At 46.2% G+C, this 24,033-nt stretch overlaps 1 protein-coding gene across 1 annotated transcript in view; it reads left to right on the top strand.

The window, feature by feature from the left end:
• Positions 1 to 11,274: 11,274 nt before the first annotated feature.
• ERCC6L (ERCC excision repair 6 like, spindle assembly checkpoint helicase) overlaps positions 11,275 to 24,033 on the top strand; it is an 18,246-nt gene continuing 5,487 nt past the window's right edge. Inside the window, exon 1 of the mRNA XM_081042449.1 lies at positions 11,275 to 11,357. Coding sequence (XP_080898575.1) covers positions 11,290 to 11,357 — 68 coding nt within the window. The 5' untranslated portion in view covers positions 11,275 to 11,289. The remainder of the gene's footprint in view (positions 11,358 to 24,033) is intronic.

Genomic DNA, 24,033 nt, shown 5'->3' on the forward strand with positions numbered 1-24,033 from the left:
GGCCGCAGGCCACGTCAGGGAGGGGGCTTGGCTTCCCATCTGCTCACACTCCCTGTTGGAACCCTGTTCCTTGCACAGGACTCTTCCTCTCACAGTCCCTCCACGCCCAGGGGCTCCCTGTCCCACTCCACGACGCCACTGAGACCAGCCAGGCCAGTGGCTGCATCTCCCTGCCTGCTGTGAAGGGTGTGCTCCTCTGCCCTCTCCTCTGCCCCTCCAACCTCAGCCCTTCTGTCAAGCTTCCCCAGCTTCCTCAGAACGGGGAGGAAGTGGAGGTTTTACACACCTCACCTCCTGAAATGTTACCACAGCCTTGTGAGATCTTACAGGCAAAGGAAGCTGGGTTCAGAGATGGAAAGCAACTTGTCCGAGGTCACACAGCTGAGAAGGGCAGGGGCGTAGCTCAATTTAGTTGCTGAGTCCTATGAAATTGAACTCTCTCTAGTTCCTACCACAGTGCTTGTCCTAAGACACATCCCCCCTTGATCACCTTCAACTCTGCTCTTTTCATCGCATATGTGATATGTGCACTCCATCAGCAAATCCTACTAGCGTCACCTTTGAAATACTGCATCCAGAATCCAGTACTTGTCACCATCTCCCCCTGGTGCCACGCTAGCCTAAGCTCCCATCTCTTTTCACCTGGATGACTGCAATGGCTGCTGCCATCATCCTGAGTAAATTGGCCTGGCCTATGCCACAAACACCTCTTATTCCTGTTTTCTTTTTCTCCCTTGTCTGCAGTTAGAACCAACTGTGATGATTCATTTTTTTGTGTCAACTTGACGGAAGCATGGGGGGCCCAGCTATTTGGTTAGACATCATTCTGGGTGTGTGTGTGTGTGTGTGTGTGTGTGAGGGGGGGGGGTTCTGGGGGACATTAACATTTCAATTCCTAGACTGAGAAAAGCTTATTGCCCTGTGAAATGTGGGTGGGCCCCATCCAATGCATTGAAGGCCTGAGTACAATAAAAGGTGGCGTGAGAAGGAAATTGTTTTGAGTGTCTTGGAGCTGGGACATCAGTCTGCTCTCTTCCACTCAGACGGGGACGACACCATTGCTTTCCTGGGTCTGAAGCCTCTGGGCTTGGACTGGAATCATGTACAGGTTTCCCCCACTGTGGGAAAGCTCTGATAAGCCGAAAGGGCAGAAAGCAAAGAAGCAGTTACCTTAACACGTCTTGCTAACAAATGCAGAAAATAAATTGAGGAAAACGCAGATGCGTCCAGAGTTCAAAGCTCTGATGTAGAGTGTGGTTCCCCAGAAAGGATCTTGGCAGGTACTTAATGAATGATGGCCCTTATCATTGCATCTTGTTTGTGTGTCTTGTGTTTTTTGTCTCCCAGGAAGGAGTCTGTGAGCCACTCCAGCACAGGAAGTGGCCTTTGCATCTGCAGTGTCAGGCAAAATGCCCATCACCAAAGGTGCTCACTATATATTGAATGAATCGCCTTGCGATGACCCATCCACAAGAACATTGGAGCTTCTAGAACTACACGGGGCGGAGCCGTCCTCAGTACCCAGTTCAGGGAGACCACCTCTTGCTTTCACCCACCGCTCCGGGAAACCTTGGCACAGCCGCCTTCAGCCCGGGGTGCCTGCCTCCCTCCCTTCCCCCATCCAAGCCCTCGTCGCCAGCCTGCGTGAGTGCGGTTGTCTGGGGCTGCCAATTGTTGCGAATAAATTGGAAGTTGTTTTGCCCAGGGCCGTGTCTCACACAGGTCGATTTGTATGCTTCCTGGGCACTTGTGACACTCCAGAAATGCCATAGCAACGGCCCGGCGCCGCCGGGCTCCCTGACGGTGGGAGATAAGGCGGGGGAGCAGGGCGCACTCGGAACCGAGACGGCAGGCAGGGCGAGGGCACCGCGCGGCAGGGGAGCCGTTGCCTTCGCCGCCGCCACGTCTGCAAGCCTCGGTTCCCTGTTGGCAACATGGGGATAATCACCCGCACGTAGGCTCCTGTCGCGCAGACATGAGACAATGGCTTGGACGGTTTGTAAAGTGGTAAACCGAGGGCTGCCTATTAGCCCCACGACGACTCTTTTTCGCGGTATTGTCTTCTTCCCCGCCTTCCCGCGGCTCCCCGGCAACCTCGCCCCCGCCCCAAGCCACTTCCTGCCACGTCCCTCAGCCGCAGGAGAGCGTGCCTGCTGGCGCTCCTTTATTCGGTGCAGAAAGCGCGGCCCCTGGGACACCTTTTTAGCAACGAGGCCCGCAGAGACACCGCCAGTCATCCCGCGGAGCCTGAACCACTGATTAAACTGTATTCACTTCGCTTTTCGGCCATTCAGATTGGCTGGGACGAGGCCAGCTGGAATTAGTGACAAATTTGAAGCAGAGAATATTGACAAAGAAAGGCCATTTTATTGCCTGCAGTGACATGCGATCGTTCCAAGGAGGCTCCCCGAGTGTTTCCAAGGGGAGCTTTGCTTACTGAATAGATAGGACTTCTTCTGCTAATTATTTGGATAGACCTCAAGTCCTTAACATCACTTTTGTTCCCTTCAAGGAGTTGAAAGGCGGCCCTTCCTTTGGCAGTTGCCTCCCCCCTTTCTAAATCTGAGCTTCTGACCGGGACAAGCCTTTGAAAACAAGAAAGCACTCATGCATTCCAACTTTTGTTTAAGCACTTACTATACACCAGAACTAGTGTGGCTATTGGAGATACACACAGGCAGGCAACGTTCTACGGGAGAAACACACTATATGGTAGTAAACAGACAGGAGACAGTTAAATAGTAGTAGGGGCTGTAAAGGATATGAGCAGAATGAGGGCGATGGGGTAGCTGCCTTAAAGAACATGGGTGAGGAAAGGTCTCACAGGAGACACTGCTGCCATTCAAACCGTAAGAAGGAGCCAGCCAGGCTCCGATTTCGGGGGAAAGTATTCCTGGATGAGGGACTAGTAAATGCAAAGGCCCTGTGGTAGCAATGGCCTTGCTTGTTCCAGGATGAGAAAGCTCACGCAGTGGCGGTAAAATGAACAAACACAATGAGACCTAGACGGTCCAGGTCCATGTGGACTTGTAAGCCACAGTAAGCAGTTCAGATAGTATTTTTCAATGCCTTGTGAACTCATTGAAAGGTCTTAAGCAAAGGTGTGATGTGATCTGGTTTATATATTTTAAAAAATTATTGGCTGCTCTTTGAAGAATGGATTGGATTTTCCTAATAAGAAAACTGGGCTGGACACAAGAATGGGAAGCCATTGGTACATGCCAGGTGGCATAGGCTTGCAGTCGGGTGGTGAGAGGTGGGCACACTCGGGATGCACTTTGGAAATAGAGCCCACCGGGCCTGGTGATGGATTGGATCAGAGACTGAGAAGAGACAGTTTCTGGTTTCTAGGTTTTCGGCCTCAGTAACTGAGTGCATGGTGATGGCATTCGTAGAGATGTTCAGGTTTGAGGGTGGGTTGGGAACCAACACTTCCCTTTTGGAAGTTTTCAGTGTGAGATGTCAGGAAGGCCTTGTTAGGAGTCTGGGGCTCAAGAAAGGGTTTGCATCTAAGAAAGACACTTGGGATGCCTTAAGATTCAGCTGAATTCTCGGGGTTCTTGGTGACTTGTTCAAAGCTAACTGTAGGCCTAAACAGACACACAGGGGAGACAACCACCTTCCTCCCTGCCTCCAAAACAACACCTTTGCCCTCCAACTGAGTGCCCTTGACCTGTGTCAGAGAAGACTTCCTTTCAGGAGACTTCCAGGTATGACATTTTAGTAATCAGAAGATCAAAAGGTTGGAAAACACTGTTAGCAAAGGTGTGAAAAGACAGGCCCCCCCATATATGCTGATGGGAATGTAAGCACCCCATCCCTTTTGGAGGGCAAGTTTCTGGGAAAATGAGAAAAGACATGCACTTTGACTCAACAATTCCACTTCTAGGAAATTATCCTACAGATATGCTCACTATCTTCACAAAAAATGTAGGTACATTGCCACAATGTTTGTAATAATGAAAGGTTGGAAAAAAATATCCACCAACAGGGGAACTGGTCAACTAAAGTACACTCTTACAATGGAATATATGCAGCCATTAAATCTAAGGAAGCTCTTGATTTTTTTAATTGACATGAAATTTACGTAACGTTAAATTCACTATTTGACAGTGTAAAATTCAGTGTCTTTCTCCGACCTCCTGTACATTAGTGTCACATGAGGAGATTTTTTAAATGCCCAGACTGCACCTCTAGAGATTTTGATTTAATTAGTCAGGGTGAGGCCTGAGCATGATTTTTAAAATTGAGGTATAATTTACACACAGTAAAATCCATAGGTCTTAGGTGCATAGTTCAGTGACATGTGATAATTGTGCGTACCTGTGTAAACACTGCCCCAATGAAAACAAAGACCATTTCTACCACCCTAGGCAATGCTTCCACCCTTCCCAGAGGCAACCACCATTCTGATTTCTGTTATAGATTCATTTTCATTATTCTTCAACTGTGTGTAAATGGAATCAAGCAGAATGTAACACGCTGAGATTGGCTCCTTCTCTTAGCATAGTTCATTCCTCTTCACTGCTCAGTGGTATTCTCGCGCATGGACACACCAACTTTTGTTTTACACGCATCCAGGGACATTCGGGTTGTTCCCACTCTTTCTGTGGGCACATGCACTCATTTCTCTTGGGGTGGAATTACTGCATCTATGTTGTATTTGGAACTGCAAGTTTTCCAAAGTTCTTATACCAATTTGCACCCTCACCAGCAAAATATGAGATTTATAGTTGTCCCACATCCTTGCTCTAATACTTTGTATTGTCTGTCTTTTTAAAATTTTATTTATTTATTTTAAGTGTGTTTTTTTTCCAGGACCCATCAGCTCCTAGTCAAGTAATTGTTTCAATCTAATTGTGGAGGGCGCAGCTCACAGTGGCCCATGTGGGGATTGAACCGGCAACCAACTGAGCTAACTGGCCGCCCCGTCTGTCTTTTTAATTATAACCATTCTCATGGGTACATAGTGGTATGTCATCATGGTTTTAAATTGTATTTCCCTAATGACTAATTATGTTAATCATTTTTTCATGTGCCTATCAACCATTCACATATCCTCTCTCATGAGGTGTCTGTTCCAGTCTTTTGCCAATATTTTTGGGTTGTTATTTTATTATTGATTGGTAGGGGCTCTATATATCATGCATGCTAGTCCTTGGTCAGATACATGTATTGTAAATATAATTATTGTTTCAAAGCTCCCCAGTGATTCTAGCATGAATCTAGGGTTGAGAACTCCTGGTTCACTAAAAATCAGTCCCAGATACGCCCTACGTTTATGGGTCCCCCAAATCTGCCCCCCTGGCAACTATGCCTGAGGGTTTGCTCTTCCGTCCATGTGATCATCCATGGCTATGGGATTTTAGGGGTGATGGGTACCTTGTCAGTCTTCCTCCTGTGGGTATGTCTGGTTTGGGACAGGTCCATTCATCTAAAATGTTCTCTTATCCTTTGATGTGAGACCTCGGATGTGTAATTCTTGTCTTGTCTCCAACCCTAAAATTTTTCGTGTATGAAACTTGACCTTATTGCTGTTCCTAGTACCTGGAGATGGTGTGTGTTAAAGGGACAAAGACATGTTTTCTTCTGGATGGAGCAAGCTATATCCTAGGCAAGCTATATCCTGTGACGTTGTGTATCTCCTCCTGCTCACTGAAATGGAGAATCATCTTCTAGCAGCCTCAGCAATCCTTCACCAAGAGGTTGGGAGTTGATGGCCTGGTCCTGCTCTCTTTGAATCTGCTGTGCACTTGCTGCACAACATTGCATTCCTGCAACTGGTAAAGGAGAGCAGTAAGGTCTCACTTGTTGTGGAGGAAGTACCTGGCATAAAGTACGTGTTCACAAAACCATTAGTTCCCTTGAAAGGGGAGCTAAGAAGGCATGACTCTGGGAGCAGTGCAGCTGGACTGTAAGAGGAAGTCTCTGCTTGGGGACTTGCTATGCCCTCAACATGTTCTGGTGTCATATAGTTGCCCCTTCCCTGTACACCTTCAGAGGCCTACATTGGCCAACGTCCCTCCTGCCGTGTTGCCCTTGCCTGCCCTTCTTGACTAATTTGAACAGAGTATCCCATGAGGGCCCCAAGGCTCTTTAAGTTCAGAGCAGGTGACTGGGGAACAGTTCTCTGGGACATACATACAGTTCCTGACTCAGATCTGGGCAGGGGGCCAAGGCATTCGAAGAGCTGTTGAAAAATGTAACTCTCATCCCCCACCTTCCCAAGAGCTTGTGCTTTTTACTGTCTGTCTCTTTTAGTGCCAGATGAAGGGAAAAGGACCACAAAGGTTAAGATTAGGTGCCCCCACCTTGGGGCAGCCTGATGGCTCAGTTGGTTAGAGCGCGAGCTTTGAACAACAGGGTTGCCGGTTTGATTCCCACATGGGCCAGTGAGCTGTGCCCTCCACAACTAGATTGAAGACAACGAGCTGCCACTGAGCTTCTGCAGGGGGCGGTGGGATGGCTCAGTTGATTAGAGCGTGAGCTCTCAGCAACAAGTTTGCTGGTTCAATTCCCACATGGGATGATGGGCTGCGCCCCCTGCAGCTAAAGATTGAAAACAGCGACTGGACTTGGAGCTGAGCTGTGCCCTCTACAACTAGATTGAAGGACAAGGACTTGGAGCTATGGGCCCTGGAGAAACACTGTCCTCAAATAAAATTTTTTTAAAAAAAAGATTAGGTAGGTGCTCCCTGGGAGTCCCTTCCTGGGCGGGCACCAGGGAGGAGCCTTGATCCCATCTTTTGGGATGGGAGGATCACCATGCAGTGTAGGAAGGGTTTCTCTGCTGCTCCAGGAGGAGGGTGAAGAAGCTGAGGAGCTCCCAGAAATGCCCTTGACCTGGGGAACAAGTAGGTACAGGGTGTCCAGAGGATCCAACAACACCATGTACTGGCTGGAGCCCATCCAATGCTGGCAAGAGGAGTGGCTGGTATAGGTATGCTGGGACCTCTCCCCTTCCCTGGCTCCTGGTCCCCGTTATTGCTTTGGATATATCTCCCACCGGGGGCCCAGTGCTGCACTTTAGGGTTAGTAAATTGACAAATTCATCCATCCATCCATCTAACAAATCCGTATCAGCTACGATATGTAGGGACTGTGCTAAGCTCTGTGAAGCTGTAACTGAAAAAGACAGATCTGTCCTTCACAGCGCTGACGTGATCATGGGGGAGCCAGAGAGATTACTGGGCAGCCACATTCCATGGACTAAGTTCAGTGATAGAGGCAGGGTGTGTCACATTGTGTTACAGAGGACCACTGTTGGGAAGGATCATGGAATGTCCCTGGAACAAGGGAGACCTGAGCTGAGAACCAAGGAGTCAACAGAAGAAAGTCTAGGCACAGGAAACAGCGTGTGAGAGGGCTAGAGGCAAGATGTGAGTAAGAAAGGTGGTTCAGTTAGAGAAGAGTGGTGTGTGTGTGTGTGTGTGTGAAGAAGTGAAACATAAGGTGGAAGAAGCAGTCAGGGACCAGATCAGGAGGGCCGTATAAGCCATAGCGAGGAGGCAACACTTGATTCTGAGGGAAAGGAGGAGGCTTTGAAGTGTTTAGACAGGGCCCTGACAGGATCAGTGTTTTTGAAAGATCACTCTGTTTTCTGGGTGCAGCGACAGTGAGGAGCAGGTACAAATACAAGCAGGAAGAAAGTCAGAAGGCCATTGCAGTGAGCCAGGCAAGAAATGAGGGTGACATAGACCAGACTGGTAGCAGTGGAAAGAGAAAGAGGTGTCTGGGTTTGGGGTGTATGTTGGAGGAAGAGCCAACAGGACGTTCTGGTGGATTGGAAAGATGCCTCCAGTTTCTGACTTGAACAACCGGGGTATTGCTAGTGCTGTTCACGGGGATGGGGAATATTGAGGGAACAAGTCTAAGGGAGCGTGGGACATGAATTTAGTGCCATGTGGAGTGAGCTTCTAGGAAGACATGTCCTGTATCCAGTTGGTCATCTAGGTCTGAAACTAAGGAGGCAGGATGAGGCTAGAGACAGAATTGTGAGGTCTTGGGAGTGGATGAGGTAACACGAAAGGAGAGGAGGATGCCATGTTTTGTGCAGCAGCACTGTCCTGTCAAAGGATGCCCTACCCTTTGGTGCCTGCAGATTTAGAAGGGAATCATCAAAGACTTGGCAATTTAGTGCAAAGACCCTGCAGATAATCCTAACTCTTGGCTCGTTCTCCCGCCCCCCGCCCCCCGTTCCTGTCATTTCCACAGCATTTTGGGATGACTTTGTTAGTTTCCAGTAAGAATTTGTCCAGCTCGGGGAGGTGGGGGCGGGGGGGGGGGGGAGCAGGCCCGCTGCCATTCTCAGGAAATTTGGTTTCCAGCTCCCCCTACTGGCAGAGCTGGAGATGACTTATGGCTGGGCGCCGAGCGGGGCAGAGCGCCTACCTCTTGCTTCCCTCTTCAAAACAGGGGATTAAGACCTCAGCCCCAGCTCCCCTTTCCACCCTCTAAAAAACCCCACCCACTTTAAAACCCTAGCTAGAAACAGGGGGAGAAAGCGTAATTAGGTATCTGGGAATCAAATTCTTCCTGCTTCCAAATTACTTCTTTCTCTTTTCTGCCCCAAAGACACTCTTGATCTCCTTGCCCATGAAGATTCCATGTGGTTATTTATACCTGTCTCCAAAAACACCCTCTCCCAGTGTCAGTCCCCAAGAGCAGCATTCTTCTGACACCCAGTTGGCCTCCTTCCTCCTCCTAGGTAGGAAAGCCCTGGTCTATGCTGGAAAGAGCATGGGCTGGGAGCCAAGGAACCTAGGTAATGCTCTTCCCTTGCCTTTTTAGTTTAGTTAACTCTTCCTTATCCTTCAGCTCTAAGAGCTCAAATGCTACTTCCTCAGAGAAATCTTTCCCAGGCTGGCCAGACTGGGTCAGGTACCTAATCATCTGCTCTCAGAACTCCCTGGAGTTTGCCTTGTGCGCCCTCATCACAGTTTGTAATTTTCCACATGCTCATGTGATTATTGTTTCAAGTCAACCCCCACCATAAGCTCCTTGACAGCAAGGACCTGTCTGTCTGTTTTGTTCACCACTGTACCCCAGCACCCACATTCTTGCCTGCCCATTCCATAAAGGCTCAACACATATTCATTAAATAAATGAATAAGTAAATGGATGAAGGGATCCCTCTCTTCATCTATCAGCTGCTTTCTATATCTAACCAGTGGAGTATGTAAGAGCAAAACCTCAAAAGCCACACTGCCTGGGTTCAGACCCCAGCTTTACCACTCACAAGCTGTGCAAACTTGTGTAACTTATTCAATATTTCTGTGCCTCAGTTCCCTTATGTATAAAGGGAAGACAATAGCAATATACACTAGCTAACAAGGTCGTGAGGGTATGTAAAAAGTGTGTAGAAAAAGGCCTGGCATTCAAGTGCCCCATCCATCTCTCCATTTACCCATTCTGAACTCTCCCACAAGACCTCATTATCTTATTTGCAGTTTGTGAGTGCGGGTGATTCAGTGTAATTTGCAGAACAGATAACAAAAATTTATTATGGAAAATTTCAAACATGCAGAGAAGTAGAGGATAATGAACCTCTTCTAATAAGCTTCAACAATTATCAACATTTTGCCAATCTATGTTCATCTGTGCCCCTCTTGTTTTTACCCCAACTGAAGTATTTTAATGTAAATCCCAGATGTCATATCATTTTATCTGAAAATACTCCATTATGTATCTCTAGCAGATAAGGACTTTAAAAAATACAACAGTACCATTATCACACTTAAAAAATTCACAATAATTAGGGAAGGCTTTTAAAACCCCATTCCCTTGAGAGAAGCTGGGGGAATGGGAGCCCTCCCTTCAGGGTAGATGTGAAATGAGGTACAGCCAAGACAGTTAATATAAGTAAAAGTGATTTGAACAGGGCCTGGTAACGTAAATGGGATATAGCAGTAACTATTATTTTGATTCTTTCATTCTCTCCATTTACCCAGTATACATCCTCACTAACTTCTCTGTTATTTCCAGTCTGTGAATGTGTGTGACCAGTAACAAAGGAGGACTAGAAGCTGTGGGTGGTGAGTTTCCCAGGTCACTGGTGTCCTGGGGTGGGAGTGGGGGCTCCAGAAGGCACTGAGGTCTCAAAGGAAGCAAGGACTGCAGGACTGAGGGGAAAGGAAGGAGAGCTGGAGGACTTTGTGTGTTTAAAGAAGGGGGAGTCCTGTGGCTGTGTGAAAACGGCACCCAAGAAAAATCCAGTAGACTAAGGGCAGGGGAGCGGAATGGTTTGTCCTTTCTTCCCAGTGATCAGGGCCTTTGCTCTGCCATTTTCCAGCTCTGGAATCTTAGGCAAAGTCATTTTATCTCTCTGAGCCTCAGTTTTCATCTCTGAAAAATGGGGATAATAGTATACTAAAAGCCCTCTTAAGAGAGGGCCTAGACTTAAAGTCATATAAACCAGGAAAATAGCCCATCTTCTCTGAGATCCCGTTTGTAACCGGCCAGTGGTCTATGAAATGTCCAAAAAGCTTAAAATCCTCTGGCCATATGGTTGCCATATGACTGGGCCAATTGGTGAGTTTTCAAATACTGAGTGTTAATTACTGCCTTGAGGAATCATGATGTTCTTGTTCTTATCGGTATATGAACAAGAACAATTTTTGTCTCACAACCTCCTATTTGCGTTGCCCAAGCAAACCATTAAACTCAATCGCCGCGTTCCCCGACCCCCTGAGCTCTGCCTTTGAAAATATGACTGCATCTCAATTGGCGCTTCTGAAGAAATGTTGACCAGAACGACAGCACTACTTATTTCTTAAATGAGAGCTTTGGCTCGGTTCCTGTAGACCCTTCTTCAGTGTGTGTTTAAGTCACGGGGTCGATACCTCCCAGGGTGTTTGAATTCCAAGCATGCTGAGTGCCAGGCGTGGGCGAGCAAGGAAGGTAGGATATTTGGGGTGCAGGCTGTGGAGGAGGTCTCTAGTGGCTACTAAAATGACAGATCATATCACGCAGTCTACTCACTCACGAGGGGACAGCACTCGCACACTCACACACACGGAAGAGCCTCAGAACGGTTTGGATTGGACTGAAAATGCTAGACAAGAAGAGGTGACACGCCCACCCCACGCCGCCGGGAGGCCGGAGGGTCTCTTAGCGCCAGCGCGCGTAGGCGCAGGCGCACGACCTTCGTGGGCGGGGCTCAGGCGGTGGTGTCGGAGCGCGGTGTAGCGGATTGGCTAGCCAGAGGCCGACGGTTGGGGCGCATGCGCAGGGCGGGAGCGAACGAAATTCAATCCCGGGCGAAGATACCTGGAACCCAGGCTGAGGGTCATGGAGGCGTCCGGAGGGTTTGCGGAAGCCGAGGTCTTAAGCCCAGAGCAGGCTGCCCATTATCGGAGGTACGTGTGGGCCGCTGGCCGGGAATGAGGGTGGGGGGAATCTCAGACCCTCCCATTGGCCCATACTGCTGAGGCCGAGCCTGTGAGACGCGCCCGATTTCTCCGAGTAGGCCGTGGGAATCCGCTCAGATTTCTGAAGCTTGGGGAACCCGCGGATGCCCCGTTTTTGTTTTTTTGTTTTTTGGGGTTTTTTTGGTCAAATAACTCTCCGTTATGAACTCCTTAAGAGCCAGAACTTCAGTTGATCGAGCCTTTGTTGAGTCTTTGCAGGCCTAGGGCACACAGACATGAGTGAAACATTTGTCCTGCCCCCTGATTGCTTATAAGCTGGTAGTGGAAAGCGGTAGGTAAAGCTTTAAGGTTTGATACGTGCTGTAAGGTATAACGTGGAAGGCATAATGTGGGCATAAAGGGGGGAGTGGCCAATTACAAGGGTCGCTGGGCTAAGGGAAGGAAGGCCTCACAGGAGGAAGAGGCATTTGTACTGAAAAATGAGTAAGCATTCACCAGGTGGCTGTGGGGGCGTGGGGAGGGGCATGGTGATCTCGGGGAGAGCTTTGAGAAATGCTTTTTTTAAAAAAAGATTTTATTGGGGAAGGGGAAAAGGACTTTATTGGGGAACAGTGTGTACTTCCAGGACTTTTTCCAAGTCAAGTTGTTGTCCTTTCAATCTTAGTTGTGGAGGGCGCAGCTCAGCTCCAGGTCCAGTTGCTGTTGCTAGATGTAGGGGGCACAGCCCACCATCCCTTGGAGGAGTCCAACCCGCAACCTTGTGGTTGAGAGCCGGGGCTCCAACCGACTGAACCACCAGCCCACCCCGAGAAATGTTTTAAATTGTGATAAACTATAACATACAATTTACTATCTTAACCATTCTGAAGTGGTATTAAATACATTCACAGTGTTATACAACCATCAACTCCATCCATCTCCAGAACTCTGCATCTTGCACAACTAAAACTCTGTATCTGTTAGACAACTGCTTATCGTTCGCCGCCCCAGTCCCTGGCACCCATCATTCTGCTCTCTCCTTTCTGTCTCTGTGAATCTGACTCCTCCAGGGACCCCATGTAAGTTGACTCACACAGTATTCATCGTTTTGTGACCAGGTTATTTCAGTGAGCATTATGACCCCAAGGTTCATCCACGTTGTGTCATGTGACAGGATTTCCTTCCTTTTTAAGGCTGAATAATATTCCGTTGTATGGGTAGACCACATTTTGTTTATCCACCGATGGACACTCAGGTTGCTTCCAGCTCTTGGCTGCTGTGAATGTGGCTGCTGTGAACATGGGGGTGCAGAGAGCTCTTTAAGAACCTCCTTCAGTTTCTTTGGATGTATGCCCAGAAGTGGCATTGCTGTACTACACAGTAGTTCTATTTTTCAATGTCTTGGGGAACTGCCATACTGTCTTCTAGAGCAGCTGTACCATTTCACATCCCCACCAATAGTGCACGAGGATTCTAATTTCTCCGAGTCCTCATCAACACTTGTTATTTCTATTTTGTTGTTATTGTTACTAGCCATCCTAATGTATGTAAGGTGGCATCTCTTTGGGGTTTTGATTTGCGTTTCCCTGCTGATCAGTGATGTTGAGCATCTTTTCATGTACTTCTTGGCCATTTGCATATCTTCTTTTTTTTTTTAAGATTTTTTTATTTTATTTTTTTTATTGGGGCAGGGGAACAGGACCTTATTGGGGTACAGTGAGTACTTCTAGGACTTTTTTTTTCCAAATCAAGTTGTTGTCCTTTCAGTCTTAGTTGTGGAGGGCGCAGCTCAGCTCCAGGTCCAGTTGTCATTGCTAGTTGCAGGGAGCGCAGCCCACCATCCCTTGTGGGATTCGAGGAATTGAACCAGCAACCTTATGGTTGAGAGCCCACTGGCCCATGTGGGAATCGAACCGGCAGCCTTCGGAGTTAGGAGCATGGAGCTCCAACCGTCTGAACCACCAGGCTGGCCCCTGCATATCTTCTTTGGAGGAATGGATATTCAAGTCCTTTGCCCATTTTTCAGTTGTTTGTTTTTGTTGTTGACTTGTAGTTCTTTATTCTGGATATTATCACCTTCCTTGTCTGATGTATGATTGGCAGATATTTTCACCCATTCTGTGGGTTGCCTTTTCCTCTCTGTTGATTGTGTCCTTTGATGCACAGAAGTTTTAAATTTTGATGTAGTACAAAGAAAGTGGGGCAGTGAATAGTTCTGTCTCCCTTTCCAAAAAAAAGGTAATGTTTTAAGGACCTTAAAAGCCAAAAGGTCTCCTTACAGAGGGGTAAAAAACCATTTCTGGGCTACGTTACATGACCACCTTAAGAAAGACTTGGGGAAAACAGGGAGGCAGTGTGGGGCGGTAGAGTGCTGGCTTTAGAGCTGAGCTTTTTGGGGTCAGATTCCGGCCTTGCCACCTGCTAGCTGGGAGACCTCACGCAAGTCACGTGACTTTTTCTGAACCTCAGTTTCCTCTTCTGGAAAATGGTGATAATAAGGCTTTAAGGTCTTTAGTCAACCCTTCCCTCCTTTCTGTGAGCAAGCAAGGGGGCCTCTCAGCTTGTACTGGTTTCCCGATACTGCCCCTCACGCTGGCACCTGTCTCTCACTCGCTCCCACGTGCTCTTTCCATAACATTCTCCGAGTGTCTGTCTCCCACTCCCCTCAGCAACCACCCCTCATCTCGCCATCATCTTCTGCTCTCACAGTCCCCACTTTACTTTCACAGTTTCCCTATCTCATGACATCTCACTCATGACCCCTGAACTCTCATAATTCCTCTTTTATTTCTCAGTCTCTCTCGCCCTCTTCTACCCCCCTCCCCGAAATCCCCTTCTTATAATTCTGCTCCTTGACACAAACCCAACACTCACACCATTTCTCTCTTTCTCCCTCCCTCTCTCACCTTTCTGTCTCTCTCCTTCCCTGTCTCTCTGCCTCTCCCACCTAAGAGATGAAAGAAAACTTTGAAACTTGCTGTCACACCTCTGCAGACGGGTTTCCTTTTTCACACCCCTTCATTTTCTGTCACATATGATGACTGTCACACACACTGTGTCAGCCTACCAGCTCCTCTCTTGCCCACCCTCTCAATCTGATGCCCACTGCCCACTTGTACTCTCAGTATCCCCCACGTGCTTCTGCTCTCTGTTGCCCCCCGCCCCCTTGCCCCTTATTTCTCTGGCATTCTCCCAACCCCCGTCTCTGTCTCTTTCTGTCACCCATTATTTCTCCCTTTGTGTCACCCGTTCTCCCTCTCTAGCACTCCTGTTCTCTCTCTCATTCTCTGCCATTGTCTCTCTTTGTCACCCACCTGTTCACACTCATCCATTCTGTCTCAGCCACCCTCTTTCTGTCATTCTGTTAGCCTCTGTACTCGGTACCCCTGTCGCCCCTTTCTCTGTCACCCATGATCTCTATCACTCTCTCTACTTTTCTCTATGACCCATTCTCTTTCTGTGACCCACCTTTTCCCTGTCACCTACATTCTTTCTTTTAACATAAAGAATTATTAAAATGATAGATGAGTGACTATAAAAAATGAGGAAACTGCATCATGGTACCCTAGGGCTCAGGGACAGTGCTCAGGGACAGTACCCAGGGAAGAACAAACTTGGGAGGCTCAGACCTCCTTGGAGAGCATGTGGCCCTGCCCACTGGATAGCAGAGAAGTGTGCCGGCTGGCCCAGGCCAACAGGAAGCCACCTTCTGGAATGCGGGCGGGGAGCAGGCTGTCAACCACCCATGGCTTGGGCATGCAGAAGGAGTGGGGGCCCTGGGTATAGGTGAGCTGCTGGGGGAGCTGGTTTCCATGTAGAGAGAGCTGCAAGGTTATCTCCAGGCCTGGCGGAGGCTTCAAAGTCATTGAGGGACTTTGTGTTCTAGGTGTGTCTGTGGGCCACCTGGCTGACCTACTGTGCTGCAGCAGCTGGCTTCAGGGGTGCCTTCCGCTGAGAAAGCTTTACATCGTGCTGGCTGTAAGGGAGAGATGCTTAAAGGATTCTGTCCCTTATCACAGAACAGCTACTGGGTGAATTTGGAACTGAGACTGGCAGAGTCACCCACCCTGTATTTATCTCCGTCACCCACTTTCTCTCCTGTGTTGGCCACCTTTTCTCTCTGGCACTCACTGTGTGTGTCACCCACTTGCGTGTACTCTGTTGGTGTCACCAATGACTTTCATATAACTAAATCTACTGGTTGATTTGTAATCCTCATCTTCCTTGACCTCCCAGCAGTATTTGACAGAGCTGATCCCTTCTCCATGAAACACTGGATTCATTTGGCTTCCAGGACCCCTCACTTTTCTGATTTTCCTTCTGCCTCACGGGTTGCTGCTTCTCAGATTCTGTTGATTTCTCCTCATTTTCCTCTAACATACTTTAAAATAAATTCTCAGACATCGTGGCATTTCGTCCTTAAATACTTTAGTATGTATCTGAAAAAGAAAATGTTCTCATAAAACCATCATACCATATCACACCTAACAATAAATAAATTCTTTGGTATCAGCTAATACACAGTCCATATTTTAAATTTTTGAATGGTCTTAAGTCTTTTTATAATTGGTTTGTTTGAATCAGGATCCAAAGAAGTCCACACGCTGCATTGTATTTCTTAAGCCTCTTTTAATCTAGAAAAATCTCTGCTCACCCCTGACTTCCCCCTACCCCCCCACCCCCGCTTTCATTTCTATGCCAATCACTTTGATTAGTCTGATGGCTTCCTTGTAGTGTCATTAGCTTGTTCTCCTGTAATTTAAATGTAAAGCTTTGATAAATGAATGGATAAGGAAAATGTAGCATATATACACAGTGGAATATTCAGTCATAAAAAAGACGGAAATCTTGCCATTTGCGACAACAGGGATGGACTTTGAGGGCATAATGCTAAGTGAAGTAAGTCAGAGAAAGGCAAATGCTTTATGATCACACTTATATGTGGGATCTAAAAACAAAAACTTCCAAGTTTATAGATACAGAGAACAGATTGGTGGTTGCTAGAAGAGTGGGGGGTGGGCAGGCGAAGTGAGTGAAGGGAATCAAAGGTACAAATTTCCAGTTGTAAAATAAATAAGTCCTGGGAATGTAATGTACAGCATGGTGACTATAGTTAATGATAATGTATTGCATATTTCAAAGTTGCTGAGTGGATGTTAAAAGTTCTCATCACTAGAAAACAATTTTATAACTATGTGTGGTGTTGGGTGTTAACTAGACTTAGTGTGGTGATCATTTCACAATATATACAAATATTGAATCATTATGTTGTATGCCTGAAGCTAGTATAATGTCATATGTCAATTGTAGCTCAATAAAAAACTAAAAGGAAACTATTCTAAAGCAAAAAAAAATTAATATTAAATATTTTGGGCCTGAATACTTTGTAAGTGAGGCCATATACTTCATATTACATCAGATCAGTAAGCATAGACTGTCTGATTTTCTTACTTTTGATCTTGTTAAGACTGATCGTGGGTTCAAGTGCTCACAGGCTGATCATTCTTTTGAGGGTTGCATTTTCCTGCTTATGATGGATAAAAAATATGTCGGGGATACTTTAGCATCTTGTGAATACCCAGTTCCCCATCAACCTTTCATCCATTGATAATCGATTAGTTCTTTCATTAGGGATTACAAAGTGGTGATTTTTACAATTTCACCATTTTTTGGTGTTCATTAGCTGGAATTCTTCTGTAAATTTTCTTAATGTTGGAGTGCCATGGTTTTTTTTGTTGTTGTTTTTTTAAATTGTACTCCTTCCTTTGTTGATCTTATCCAGGTTCTTGGCTTTAAATCCTATCTTTATGCTTAGAATTTTCACATTTTTGGTTTTAGTCCTGACCTCTTCTGAACTCCAGACTCGATTCCTGTATCCAGCTGCTTCCTTGACATCTCTACTTGATAATAGACTTGTCAAACCTTACTTGTCTACAACCAAAGGACAAAAAACATGTGTTCGTCTCAATAGGTGCAGAAAAAAACAATTTGACAAAATCTGGTACCCTTTAATGATAAAAACACTCAACAAGCTAGGAATACAAGAAAACTTCCTCAACCTGATCAAGGGGTATGTACAAAACTCACAGCTAACATACTTAATGTTGAAAGACTAAAAGCTTTCCCTTCTATATCAGAAACAAGGCAAGGATGTCTGTTCTTGCCATTACTATTCAACATAATGATTGATTATAACTTAACATTGTAATAGAGGTTCTAGCCAGGGCAGTCAAGCAAGAAAAAGAAAGAAAAGTCATGCAGATTGAAAGGAAGAAGGAAAACTCTCTGTTTTTGCAGATGGCGTGATGTTGTATGTAGAAAACCGTATAAATACACACACACACACAAAACAATAAGAGCCAATAAATGAACTTAGCAAAGTTGCAGGATGTGAGATCAATATGCAAAATGTAGTTGTATTTGTGTGCATAATAGTGAATGAAATTAAGAAAACAATTCCATTTACAACAGCACCAAAAAGAATGTAATGCTCAAGAATAAATTTATCCAAGGAAGTGCAAGACTTGTATGCTGAAAACTACGAAGCATTGTTGACAGAGGATCAGGAAGGCCTAACTAAATGGAAAGATAGCCAGTGTTCATGAATTGGGAGACTTATTGCTAACATGGCAATGCTCCCCAAAGTGATCTACACGTTCCGATGCTAACAAAATCCCAGCTGTCTTTTTCTTTTGCAGAAATTGACAAGCTATTATAAAAAGCTTTATGGAAATGAAGAGGACCCAGAACATTTAAAACAGTCTTGAAAAAGAACAAAGCTGGAGGACTCACACTTCCTCGTTTCAGAACTTACTGTAGTCCAGACTGTGTGGTACTTGTATAAGTGTAGACAAGGAGCTCAGTGGAATAGAATTGAGCATCTAGACTTTTTTTTCCTGGAGCAACATAAAACACCCATACTTCAGGCATTTTCTAGGTGTAGGGAATTATGGTTGCTATTGTGTTTTTGTTTTGTTGTCTGCTCAGAAAGCTTTCATACCCATCTTCTTTGGTGATAGGTCTTGTCCTCTGGCCAGGTGGGTGGGCAAGTAATATTCTTGAAAACTTTTGTTCTGAAATATAACACATATATAGGAAAATTGATAAAACAGTGAAATACTTGATTTAGTGATTGTTGTAACCACCACCTAGGTCATGGTTTGTTTTCAGATTTATATTACCATCCTAATGGAAGGTCTTCTTTCCTTCCCCACTGAAGTGGCCTGCAGGTGAATTGAAGGCAAACATGAGGGCTCAGGGCTTCTTTCCAAACAACCGTAGCCTTGCTCAAATTCTGGAAGAAGTGCTTGCTTGAAGCCCCAGAGTTTTGTCCCCCAATAACATCTGTATAACAGCGGTTATACAGATAACCTTGGGGGCTGGAAGTACTCAAGATCTAGATCTAGCTACTGTAAAAGAAGTTTATATTGTTCTTGGAGAATTCTTCATTTTCAGTTAGACTTTATCTCAAAGGGCCAGTCGGGATGTTCCCCACCAAATGCTTCTCCAAATAATGAAACTGCTTTTCTGCTGAGCAGCATTGGCCAGTATGATCCATCTGGATGCCAAGCACATCTACTGTGTCACAAAAAAGGATCATTTTGCTTTGAGCATAGTTATTAATCGGCTGTTTTTACCCTGCAGTAATTAGCTAGCAAGTTCACCTGCTTTCTGAGGGCATGTTGACATGTATGAGGATGCCATCTTCCTGTTTATTCAGGCAGAAGTTCCACCAGTGTTTCTAGCAAGGGGGACCAGGTCCCTGCCTGCCTTAGCCACCTGGAAGTAGGCCATGCTCGTCCTGCCTGCTTGGATTCCCTTGGGACAGGGCACGAAGGCCCTGTGGTTTGGTCCACATACTCCTTGTCTGTGGAATCCCAAGCCAGCGACACAGATGATAAGTACTACAGAAAGCCTATGCTGTTCGAAGCAATTGGTCTTATGGTTGGAAGGTGTTCAGCCCTAAAGCAAACCTGCGTAGGCTCCTATCCCGAGAGCTGTAGGCCTACCACCATTTATTTTGAGGAGAAAGCGTTCAGAGAGGAGTTCCAAGCAAAGTCGATGGTAATTTTTCAGGTTGAGATAAACCAGAGGTCACAAACTGGGAGCTCATGAGCCAGTGTTTTTAAAAACATATGCATTAGTTAGCATGGACACATCAGGAGAATTCACATAAAATCAGCATTTTCTCCTTTTTTCCAACCCTGAGAAAGTCTTGGTAACCTTGGGCTCTTCCTCCTGCATTGCAGTTACAACAGGAAAGGAGAGCAGCTGGGCCCTTCTAGACGGGCGCCTGGTGCTCTGCCATTTGCCGCATGCCCACAGGTTTTTGCTCTGCGACAACGACACTTTGGGTGTATGCAGCCAGGACCGAATCTGGAGAGGTCTGAGGCCCACTGCTTGTCATCCCCGGGTTCCCCTGTTGTGTGCTCTAATAGGCTTCCATACTTTTCCTTCGCCGCTGTTACTGTAGTTTGTAACAAAGTTCTTCCTGTGATTCTTTGAGAAATGCTTATCACGGGAGAGCTCTGTGGGGCAGCACTGGGGATTAGAGCCTCATGCCACCTCTGATTAGAATTCATGCAGGAGTAGTGCTGGCTCAGGGTGTCAGCTTCTGCTTGGTCTCAGAGCCAAGCTCAGGTTCTTTCATTGAGAGTTCTACTAGCCCAAGGTTTTGGATTTGTTTTAACAAGGCTGCTCATAAAGTCACTTAATGTGCTGGGTTTTTTTAAAAAACTTTTATTTAAAAAGTGTGTTTTTCCAGGACCCATCAGCTCCAAGTCCAGTAGTTGTTTCAAACTAGTTGCAGGGGGCAGCTCACAGTGGCCTATGCGGAGATCGAACCAGCAATCTTGTTAAGAGCACCGTGCTCTAACCAACTGAGCCATCCGACTGGCCCTAATGTGCTGTTTTGAAGGTGCTTAGGTGGTTGGGCAGATTTTAGTTGGCTAGTGTATGGTTAGTGGAAGAACTTTTAAGGTAGCTTCGATGGAGGCTTGCAAACTCCTGGAAAGACAAAAGGTTGCCCACTGTGTCCGAAAGATGCTTTCTTTCTCTTAACTTTTGAGTATCCTGATCTCACCATTTCATGCCTTCAGCAAACATTTGCTAAATGCCTGCTGTGCACCAGTCCACACTGCTGGTTGCTGAAGATATAGTGGTGAAAAAGACACATCCTTGTAGTGTGGTGGGGAGGAAAGACAATGGAAATTTTCATGATACATGTAAATACAGATAATATATCCCTAATCCAGAATTCTGGGGTTTGGGCTGAGAGAGTGTGTGTAGGGGGCAGATGTCAGAGGAGGCTTCTTGGAGAAAATAGTGCCTTTACTGACTTTTAAACGCTGAGTGGGAGTTAGCTAAGGAGTGGGGGAAAAAGGAACCGACTGCATGGCATACTGGACAGAGTTTTATGTCTAGAGGGTCATAAGCAGTGTGGGAATTTAGCATTGCTGGAGCATGGTGGGGGCAGGTGGAAGCCGGTCTTTGGGCGCTGATGGTGGGCCTGGGGAAAATGTAACAGGGAGGCAAGACAGAATGGTGGACAGAGCGATGGCTTTGGATTTTTCAGGCATCTGTTAAAATTCTAGCTCGGCCACATCCATTTCCTCAGTCCCCTAAACAAATGGCAGGTCCTCAGAAAGTTAAACAGAGAGTTACCACGTGATCCAGCAACTCCACTCTCGGGTATGTGTCCAAAAAAATTGAAAATGGATCCAGAGACTTGTATATCCATGTTCATTACAGCATTGGTCACAAGAGCCGGAAGGTGGAAACAACCCAAGTGTCCATCAGCAGGTGAATGGATGAACTGTGGTGTTTACATGCAACGGAATGTTATTCAGGCTTAAGAAGGAGTGAAATTGTGACACAGGCTACAACCCGGATGAGTCCTCAAAACATGCTGAGTGAAAGAAGTCAGACACAAAAGGCCACATATTGTGTGATTCCGCCTGTATAAGATACCGAAAATAGGCAAATTCACACAGAGACGGAAAGTGGGGTAGAGGTCTTGGGGGGATGGGGAAGAGTTTATGTTTGGGGCGATGAAGAAGCTTTAGAAATAGATAGTGATGGTTGTGCAACATTGTGAATGTAATTAATTTCATTGAAGTAAAATTTAAAATGGTTAAAATGGCAAATTTTGTCTAACCTAGATTTCACCACAATAAAAAATGCCCAGAAATTTATTCTCTCATAGTTCTGGAGGCCAGAGGTCTGAAATCAAGGTGTCACCAGGGTTGCTTTCTTTTTGTAGACTGTCAGGGAGTCTGTTCATGTCTCTCCTGCTTCTGGTGGCCCCAACAGTCCTTGGCGTCACTCCAATCTCTGCCTCTGTCCTCACATTCCCCATTCTCTGTGCGACTGTACCTCTTGGATGAGGATGCACCCTAATGCAGTACGACCTCCTCTTGACTTGATCACATCTGCAAAGACCCTAATTCCGAGCAAGGTCACAGTCACAGGTTCCAGGTCGACATGAAATTTTGGGGAATGCTAGTCAACCCAGTACAAAGCCACTGCAGTGAATACAATCTGTGGGAAAGTGCATAGAGTCAGAGAGCAGTGACAACAAAAAGATCCCAGGAAATGCCAACGTTTATATGGGGACAGACGGAGGGAACGGAATTGAAGATGCAGACAGAGAAGGAATGGTTAGAGAGGTAGGAAGGAATCCAAGGGAGTGTTGTGCACCACTGTCCAAGGAGGGAAGACTTCAGCAGGGAGGTGGCAGTCTGGTTTTAATGCAGCAGAAAAGTTCAAGGAAGGTGAAGACCAAGGAGTCACCATTGGATTTGGCAATATGAAGGTCACTGGTGCCCTTGGTGACAACAGTTGCGTTAGAGTGCTTTGGTACATTGCAGTGAGTTAGGATTCCCAGTTACGCGTGCCTCCAAACCGAGACAGCAACCTATGGGCAAAGCAGGCTTTTCCTTTTTTTTGATGTCCCACCCAGATTCTGTTATTCACATTTCAGTACTTGTTTTATCACACATCTCTTCTACTAATCCATCTTATTTTTTAGATGCATTTCAGAGTAAGTTGCAGACATCAGGATACTTCCTCCTATTTCGGCATAGAGACCGTTAACTAGATTTCAGCAATTTTTTCTTTTGGAGTAAAATTTACATGCAAAGAAGTGCACAAATTTCAAGTGTACACTTGGTGGGTTTTGACAAATGCATATATCTATATCTGTATAACCAAACTGTTATCACCTCAGAAAGTTCCCTTATGCCTCCTGCCCAGGCGATCCCCACTCCCACTTTGCACGTCCAGAAGCAACCACTGCTCTGTTTTCTACTACAGATTAGTTTTGCCTGTTCTAGAACTTCATATAAGTAAAGTCACACTTTTATGCTGGCTGCTTTGGCTCAGCATGTTTTTGAGATTAATACATGTATGAATCCATGCATTCTTTTCTATTGAGTAGTATCATTACATTGTGTGAATATACCACAGATTGTTAATCCAAGCTGGACACTTGGGTTGTTTCCAGTTTGGAGCTATTAGAGTAAAGCAGTGTACTTTTTGTTTTGTTTTTTTTTTTTCTTAGATGTCCGTCTCACAAATGGGTCAAGGCAAGGAAAAGCTACTTATTAATAATGCACAGTGCTTGCAGTTTGAAATGTGAACCATATTCTCGAATTTATCCCAGAAGTTCCTATTTAGTAATATTAAGTGATTATGATGAATTGTTTTCCACTTTGACTAAAATGATCACCCCTGGAAGTGAGACCAGAAGGTCGCCATCTTCTGGGGCTTTGATGGACTGCTTTCCAGTCCTGGCTGCCATTCAGGTCACCTGCGGTTTGGATGTCAGCCACAAACGTTTTATTGATTCTGATAGAGCATCAAAAAGACGTACCAGTTGTGTCTGATGTATCGCATACACTATGACAAGGAGACTGGGTACACAGAGATACAGCAGTGCTATAAACAGCGTATTTCAGTTCTCTGGGTCCCACGATCGGGAAGATACTGTCCTCAGCCAACTTCGTTGGTGGAGCGGATGGGGTGGACAGGGAGAACTGAGGCCAACTGGGGTGCAGCAGAGTCTGGGCAGGCAATGTGGCTGACATCGGGGGTTCAACCAGCCAGTCAGTGATGGTGTCCAAGGAATACTGCAAACTCTGCTTGTGGTTTAGGCAGTAGGTCGGCAAGTGGGCGAGCCAGAGGATGGGGAGAACCCAGCAGTAAGCATCTTAGACTGGTACTAAGGAATCTAGCTGCCGTTTAAAAGGTCACTGTATGGTGATGGGGACTCTAGCCCTGAGTTAGGCTTCCGTGGCAGCGCTGTCCTCTGCGGAGGAGGCCTCACGGGGGGAGGGCCAGGAGGAAGGGAGAGCAGAGTGGGTTCACGGTCTGCATGTAGTTGGAGGGGTCTGGTGGCCACTGCTATGGCCTCATCAGAGTGACAGGGAACATAACTTGATTCTTCTTCTTTTTTTTTGTTAGGGGAATATTGGGGAAGAGTGTGGTTTTCCAGGATGGCAAGTCGTTGCTTTTTCAATCTAGTTGTGGAGAGCGTAGCTCACTGGCTCATGTGGGACTCGAACCAGCGACCTTGGTGTTATGAGCACTGCACTCTAACCACTGAGCCAACCGGTCGCCCACTGGAGGCTCAGCTCCAAGCTCCAGCCAGTGTTTTCAATCTAGTTGTGTAGGGCACAGTTCACTG

The sequence above is a fragment of the Rhinolophus hipposideros genome (genome assembly GCF_964194185.1).
Source record: "Rhinolophus hipposideros genome assembly, chromosome: X".
Taxonomy (NCBI): Eukaryota; Metazoa; Chordata; class Mammalia; order Chiroptera; family Rhinolophidae; genus Rhinolophus; species Rhinolophus hipposideros.